The 8,800-nt window shown below is 38.4% G+C and overlaps 1 protein-coding gene across 1 annotated transcript in view; it reads right to left on the reverse strand.

Moving 5' to 3' along the window:
- The window catches only part of LOC107718342 (nuclear receptor corepressor 1-like), a 128,275-nt gene that overhangs the window by 51,124 nt on the left and 68,351 nt on the right, over positions 1–8,800 (reverse strand). The window contains exons 19-20 of the mRNA XM_016525389.1: positions 1,360–1,493; positions 737–812 (exon numbers count right to left, since the gene is read on the reverse strand). Coding sequence (XP_016380875.1) covers positions 737–812; positions 1,360–1,493 — 210 coding nt within the window. The remainder of the gene's footprint in view (positions 1–736; positions 813–1,359; positions 1,494–8,800) is intronic.

The following is an 8,800-nucleotide window of genomic DNA, read 5'->3' on the forward strand; positions in this document are numbered from 1 at the left end:
ACTGCGGCTGCCATACTGAGACTAGATATGCAAACGCCCCTTATCCAATTGCAATCCAAAGAAAGGGACGCACATTTTGAAGGACAAGACAGTAGCCTATAGGATGTATTTTGAATGTCCGGTAGTCCTCAAATAACATTATAGTCCCGTCTCGTCTTGTTAACGAAGACGCAGCATACATTTCGTCATAGTTTTTATCATGAGATAATAGTTTTAGCTCATCAACGTCTCGTCTTAGTCACAGAAAAAATGTTCGTTAACGAATATTTTTCTTCGTCGTCTTCGTTGACGAAATTAACACTGATATGTACTGAATGTTTTTGAACCGTTGGTTTTGTTTCCAAAGCTTCAGTAAATAACGGCACTTATGTCTGTCTTACAAATGTACTGCAAATGCTCTAAAGAACGCTGAAGGCGAACAGAAATGAGATATATTGCTCTCTGCTTGCAGCGTGTCAGTCACGCTCGTCAGGAAATTGAGTGAACTTCTGCAATTCGGTACTTCACTTCTGCAATTTGGTACGATTGCATTCACATCAGCAGAGAACCGTACCGGAGTTCACTTGAAACGTACGCCAGACCGCCCCTTTTAAGCGGACTTGGGTACAGTTCGCACCTGAATTCGGAAGACAGCGTTCACATCATCCAAACGTATTGAACTCTGACGTCAATTGAACCCGGGTGCGCACCAAAAGTGCTAGTGTGAAAGCACCCTAAAATCACAGAGAGATCATACCATCACTCTCCTCATCGTCATCAGGCGCAGGATCGCTCTGTGATGGGTCTTGATTTCCACGGAGCCGACGGGAACCCTGCACACAACAACATAAGAGGTGCAAAAATCATAAGATACACACATAAACAGTTCACAAATATAGATTACACCACAGTCACATGCATTTGGAAGACATTTTTCAGCTTTTTGTCTCCCTGCAGGACCCTTTATGCCACTTTTTAAATATCATGCTTAAAAACAGCAAAGCCACTGTTACTTGTAGGAAAGTGGTAACTAGTAGAGATTTAGATATATACTATTGTTTAAAATTTTAAGGTCAGTAAGAACTTTTTTAAAGAAATTAATAATTAACATCACATGAATAAATTACATTTTAAGAAATGAAAAAGAAAAGCATTCAAATTGTAATATAATTTATAATATTACTGTTTTTTAATTATTGTATTGTTGATTAATTAAATGAAGACTGGGTGAGCAAAAGAGACTACTTTCAAAAATCTTATTGACCCCAAATTTTTGTACGATAATTTAGATATCTAGATATAGGAGTGACCTCCTAAAAAATGTACGTTTTGTTTGGATGTAGCAGATTTATTCTATGAATGCTGGATCTGTACCTGTACCTTGTGTTGACGTAGTAGATTGTCTAGGTTGTATCGTCTCTTGTTGTTGAAGTAAAAGTTCTTACATTGAGCTTCACTCTTAGTGCCTACCATATTAGCAATGGCTGACCAGTTCCTACCATGTTCAACCAGCCCTGTGCACAAGAGAAAGAGGTTAAGGTTATGAATGAATAGAAGTCACCTGGAGTCAAACAAAACCCTTATGTATTACTAATGGCTTTCTGGATGGATGGAGCCTAATATTAACCACAAGATCATTTAACAGGCCCCACTATAACATGAGGATAACACCCTCTTTCCTTCAGCAGCACTATTTAAACATGAAACATGGCTGGGTTTTAGTTAGCAATGACTGTGCCACTCCTTCTGCCTCGGTGTTGCAGATAATCCTGCCAGCTTAGCTAGAATGGATGAACTAGTTAATGCAGGATGTGCAGGGCACCACAAGGTTGAAGCAGCCCGATTAGCTGAATTCCTGATGAGCATCAGCATGAAAATCAGCCTGATTTCTTAGTATCCCACAAAGAGACACATTATTGTTGATTATTAAGGTTGCAAGGGATGCAAATCACTTAATATTAGGTCAAGAAATGAGAAAGGACAGCTATCCATAGATATCTTAACAATAACTGCTCACTCTATAAAAGTGTTAACACATTAGTTAAATATCTACTAAAGATTGTGAGCAAAAAATGTCCATTGTCAATAGTGTAGCATTGTCTGCAGCACTGTTCACACAGAAGTTGCTTTCAAACCAGGCAGATTTCTGACAATCAACACAGTGAATTTGTGTGACCATTTTGAATCCGATGCAAAACCTACACAGACAAATATTTTGCCTTCAACCAGATTCCAGATTTCAAAATTTCCTAATGAAATGTCTCAAGTTCAGACAATTTGCCAAACAACATTAAACGTGACAGCACCTTAAAGATTGCGGCTCACCAACCAACTCTAAACAGCTTGACAACAGTATGGATGGCAAACCTACTGGAAGAGTGGTTTGGAAAAGTGTTTTCTTCTGGCATTTCTCAGGTTCTTGCAATGTCCCAATTTGGTGGCAAATTAAACTGAATAAATAATTGCAACAGATCAACTTTGAATTTGATTAGTGAAGTGATTTTACCCTGTGAATGTGTGTCATCTGTATTTGTCTATTCAGGGTCATAGTACACATGACCAGGACCACATGCATGCCAGGAGCAGTTGTCAGCTTCAGTGATCAAAAGATTTACACTGAACTTACACACACTGTTTTCCCTGTGTGTTCTTTCTTTATTATGATATTTTAAGTGTCTCCAGAAAGTACTCAAGCTACACAAACAAGCAAAGATAACAAATTACATCTGTGAGACTGTATGTGGTTTTGTGTTCACAAATCAAAGTTTGGACCAGATCACAGCAGTCTCTGATCACTACCATGAGAATGAAAACCCACCCCACCAACTGCCAACCAAGATATTCCAACTAGCTGGATGTTCTCAGAGACCATGAGGACAGTCAATAGTGCCATTAACTCAAGAGCTTGAGACACTAACTTGCACAAATTTCCTATGATGAATTTATATTAGGGCTGAAACAATATTTTCAGGGCTAAAACAAATATTTTTGTTGTCAAGAAGTCGTTTGATCTCATATGACCTAATGTAAGCGCCTGCAATAACACGGTTTGACCAGTGTGGTGCTGTAGCGCAAGACTGTAATTCAGCCCTCCTGGATGAAATCCAATAGAAGACGACATGCAGCCGAACCTGAAGCTTTTGAGTGGTGCTTAGATGAATATGTAAAAAATGACAGTGGTGAGAAAAGAGCATCTGAGTTTAGCTATGTGGATGACTACATGAGCTCTACAGCTCGGAACTCGGTGAAGTCCAGTCATGTCATGTTTATTTATTATATTTAGAGATGCACCGATTGCAATTTTCTTGGCCGATTCCGATTTCTGATTTTTTTTGGAAGTGTGATCTGCCGATACCGATTTTTGCTGATTCCGATTTTCTTTCTAAGAACTATAATTGACAGCATATACAAACAAAAATCTATGCAAATTTCAATGCAAAAATAATTATTGACATAATAAAAGAAATGATTAAACATTACAATTACCCCAATCTGGACTAAGTTACAGATTTTCTCCCACTTAAACAACTCTCAAAATAGAGTGCTCTGTGACTGGAAAGAGGAAGAAATAGTTAACTTAAAATGAGTTGCTGTATGTCACAAAACAGATGTCATTTCCCACTATGTTTATTAGTGGGATTTTTCCCCCTAACCTTATTAAATGTGTCATCTTTCACATCAAATTCTTACTTTGTTTCAATTAATTCAGTTAGAATAATAAGAAACTGTAGAGTTGTTAACATTCAAATGAAATTTCAAATTAGTATTAACAAACTCTATCTTTCCATTTAAACAAATGTTGACAAAATGCAATGATACTTTTAAATATGACTAAACCACCAATAGGTGGCGGCAAATGTCCGTTTTCATGAGTGAGTAATTTAATCATTCATTCAACCGATTCATTCAAACGGCTGAATCATTCAGAAACGAGGCAAGTGACTGTCCTTATGAATGGGCCACTGAATCATTGACTCACTTGATTCGTTCAAAAACGAGGATTCATTCAATAACGAAACACCGCTGTGTGCTGTGTGTTGCTCGGAGACACACAACAGTCCTGCTGTGGCTTTGATCGGAACTATTTTCGTCAAATTTTGTAAAAGTCACTTAATTTTAACTTCTTGTTTATTGAAATACTATTGTATAAAATCAGTGTCACATTGCAATCGTGTTGATATTGATATTCGGGGGAAACATCATGGCCGTATAATGTTGCTCACCTAAATCATATTTTGTAAATATCTTTTTTTTTCTACTGCAGTATGCATCTATACATTTCTGTGAGTTACTTTGTGTGTGCTGTCTCTCTCACACACTCACTCAGGCTGTGCAAGCCTCATCTGGCACGACATAAATACATTATCAGTCGCCGTTTACACTGAATTAAATTAAAATTAGAATCATTCTCACGCGAAACAACATGTTTATACGCGACTGTGAGTGTGCGTGTGGCTGTGATGTCATTGCCGGCGCTGCTGGCAATAAAAGGATCGGCTCGGAATCGGCAAGACGTGAGACTGATCGGCCGGTCACCAATCGGGGCCGGTCATGCGAATAATCGGCCGATTCCGATCACTGGCCGGCCAATCGGTGCATCTCTAATTATATTATATAGCACTTTAATGCAATAGATAAGAAACTGGGGCCAGATTCACAAAACATTCTTAAGAACTAAATTCTTCTTAACTGCCATTTTCTTCTTATTTTCTAATATAAGAAAAAAGTTAAAGGGGTCATATGATGCGATTTCAAATTTTCCTTTCTCCTAAGAACAATTAAATTTCTTGGAAAAAAAAAAAATTCTTAAAAATCATTGTAAATATCTTCTTAAAGTAAAGGCTTTAAGCCGACGGTCGGCCGTTGGCCAACATCGGACCAAGCGACGGTCGGGCTAGTTTGTTTGGTGTGTTCCACTCATCGGCTCTCGTCGGGCTCACGTCGGCGGCAGTTTGTCCGATTCAACATGTTGAATCGGCGTCGGGGCCGTCGGTGCGAGTGAGAGCTCTGACTGGATGTTCAGTTTAGCGAATGAGTCAGTGCCTGAGAATTAAAGCGAAAGTGATGAAAACAAGCAAGTAAATGAAGGTGGTACAGACAGAAGGCTGTTTAAATGTTACGTGATCTTTCCCAATCATTCTAATACGCGAATGTTTTCATAACAACATGAGCTGCTTAAAATGATTAAAGTTATCAATGTTACTGATATTCAAAATGGTAAGCAACTGCTGCTTTGCTTACGTTTCGTATATCTGCATTTATCTCATATATCTTTGTTTCGGTTTCTCCTTTTGAATGACGAATATAAACTATTGATAGCTGCTGATATAGACAGTTAATTCCTCTCACGCATGAGCACGACGCACGTGTTAGTTTGCCGTCGGCTGTAGTCTGTGCGGTGTGTTCGAGCACAGCTTTTTGGTCTGACGCTGCCGACGCGAGGCGACAACACCGTCGGCTTTCGTCGCTGCTAGTTCTTTGGAGTCGGCTTGGTGTGTCCCGGCATTTAGGATAAGTCAGACTTGACTTAAATCTCAAATGGTAAAAATGATTTAATGAATTTTTTGGGTTATTTCAAATTAATTGTTGTGTTTAAGCACTACAACAACACTAGCTACATATAATACATAGTAGGGGATATGGGGCCCCTTTGTTAAGTTTAGCCTATAAAAGCGTCAATCTTTGGCAGTATTCAGTGAATATGAACGCGGTCATACACAAGACGCGTTTACTGTAGCGCAAAAAGAAGGCACACAACTGAATGAAACGGATCACTGCATCTTGAGACAGGCTCTTTAAAGTAACTGTTCAAAACCCCGGTGCGTTAAAAATGCGAAGCTGAGTGCCCGTAAAGCTGGTCATTTATTATGATTATTACGGTCATTTATAGGCAGCGCAAAAATACAATCCTTGAAATGTTTTTGATTTAGTTTATCAGTGAGTCTTCAGTAAGAAACACAATTTATTCAATCACATAAAGACTGTCATTTTTTTCTTAAGAAAAAAATAAGATGCTGTTAAGAAAATATTTTAGAGGTTCTTAACGAACATTCTTACAAACTCCTTGGAATTTATCTTAAGAAATTTCCTAACTTATTTCTTAAAAAGATTTGAGTACTCAGTGAGTACTCATCATGTCTCAAGTACTGAATTAATCACCGCAAACATCATAGTTCAAGATCAACCACGTTGAGCTGCAGTGGTTTATGGCATGGGCTGACTTTGATACAGTCCCTCTGCTATCTCTCTTCACTGGCCTTGTGTGACAGAGTAAAACCAGGTTTATGCTTGACATGATAATACAAGCAAAAAGGTGTCAATTTAACAAACTCAAGAACTTCTGATGAGCCGTTTATTTTCTGTTCATTGCCACCTGTTGTTTCAGCAAACAGTGCAGTATCTTTCAGATCTGCATGGCAACTACAGTTCTCAACAGAATACAAAACAATACTCAGTTCCTCCAAACAAATACTCAAACTCAGTGTGCAGTTCTCCTAGTCCCCACTCGAAATCGGTCAATTTAAGACTGTCCTCCAATTAAATTGAACTGTGCAGCAACAGTAGCTGCGTTTACATGGACCCTACTAATCCGATCGTAATAGGACTAGAAACACAATCAGAATAAAAAAAAGTCACATGTAACCACATCAATCAGATTGAATTGGCCAGATCCGATTTCGATTTCGATCGGATTGTAAGGGGTGGTTTATTCCTTTTGTAATCCGAGCGAGAGGACATGGTAAACACTTGATCAGATTGAAAACCGTAACTGGAAAGTACTGCACATGCGCAGTGACGTAGAAATAGCGTAATGACGTATGACGCGCGGAACGAGCTGTTCTTCCTGGTGAATAGTGTCATAAATGAGTGTCCCGTCATTATAAAACTCCCCTTTCACTTAGCGTCTGTGAAGTGGAGCAGGACAACGGCCCACCAATCCTTGTTTAAGACTCTCATCAACAGACGACTGGTTTTGGGTGCAGGAATGGGCACTTTTACTGCTTTATAAAGTAAGCAGCACAGCACAACAGTTCATGTGCTGCTTGTCGCCTAATTAGGACCCAAAGTAGATAAATATTAAGTGTTAAAACAGTATGCGACAACAGTGGGAAACTCTGTATATTCATGTAGTGTGCGCATGTCAAAAGAGTAAATCCGATCAGAAGCTTGTGACATAAACGTGCATATCAACCCGATCACTTTATTTAGCGTTCATGTAAACACTACGTTCGGATTCGTCAATCAGAATGAATTCATTCCGATGGAAGCAAAAATTGTCCATGTAAACGTACCAACTGATGGCTCACCAGAGGTCTGTGCAAAATATACAGGGAGAAACACACACACCTATATGTTTGTTCCTCAGTAGACTGAACTTCCCCTCTACTAAAGAGAGGACTAAAAAAGACACAAAGAAAGAGGAAACAGAAGGAATTCACTCAGATGACCGCAATCTGAACTGAAAACACTTCCGCAAACTCTGATGCTTTAAAGAGTCCTAGGGGTAGTTTGTGTGTTAATGATTCTGTGAGTGCTTTACATTTTTTATTAATATAAACCCCTCCTGCACTTAAATTTGTTTATCAGTCAATATAGTAGGGATGGGCATTTTTCAAAAATATTGTGTTTGAATATTTGGGCTCATAAAAAAATTAATATTCAAATATTCGTTTATTTATATGACATTTAAGTTTTTGTCACCATTTCTGAACAAGCTTATTATTAGGCATTATACACAACAATGTTCTACAACAATGTTACGTTATATCTCAAGGTTTTCTTTTAGTTGAAAACATGTTAAAAAAACAAAAAACAAAACAAAAAACCAAGGCAAGCTGCAGAGCAACAGGAAAAATAAAGCAGACAGTGCCAATTACAGTAAAGAACCTACATACACTCGAGTCGGCCTATGTTTATCGTGTTTATTTTGTCTCACATCATGTTAATGTTGAGAAAAACAATAATATCCACATGAAAGTTGGCTCTTCAGTCCGATAACAATAAGAACACGCGCCCACACAGACGTTCCAGAGACAAAGGTGATAACGAGACAAAGATAACGGTGTGCTAAGCAAAGTTTCTTACAGCGCTTTGTGTTTTCTGTTCTTAAAGCACTCTCCCTCGAGGACACTTAAAGGAAGCATATGTCTCAAGATCATCAGATAAGCTCTCTTCTCGGCTCACTCTGGGTACAGCTGCGCTTACCTGCAGTCATGAATGCAGTGATGGACAGCTGTCTTTCAGTCGACTGGTGTTTGGATTTCATGTGATTTCTCATTGTGGTGGTGATATTATGATAACTCGGTTTCAATGATTCATTTTGATCAAAGTAATTCCAAACTTTGCGAGGCACACAACGACATTCTGTGATCAAATACAATCGCTTTGTTAACACGCTCCTCAGCGCGACCCAGTGCATTTACTTATAACTGACTTTTAGTTTGCATGCTTAGGATTTATCATGGATTCCATGCATTTACAGCCAGCAAAGCAAAACAGTACAATTTGAAGTGTTTTTAGTTTTCGAATAATAATTACATATTGAATATTCGACTATTTGTGCACACCACTACAATATATATGTGTGTAAATGTTCTTAATGCAAAAACATAAGTGTGCCTTCATCTTAGAATATGCATCTCTAAGAATTTCAAATGTTATATATAAATAATAAATAGTCTACACTAGTGTTGTCAAAAGACCCGGTACTTCGGTACCAAGTTGGTACTAAAAAAATGAAAACGTTACGGTACCAGGATTTTTTAAGTACCGGTGGTACCGAGTACCCGGTCAACCCGGTTCTTGATGCGCTATCCGAAAG

Source organism: Sinocyclocheilus rhinocerous, unplaced genomic scaffold, assembly GCF_001515625.1.
Source record: "Sinocyclocheilus rhinocerous isolate Xijiao unplaced genomic scaffold, SAMN03320098_v1.1 scaffold1565, whole genome shotgun sequence".
NCBI lineage: Eukaryota > Metazoa > Chordata > Actinopteri > Cypriniformes > Cyprinidae > Sinocyclocheilus > Sinocyclocheilus rhinocerous.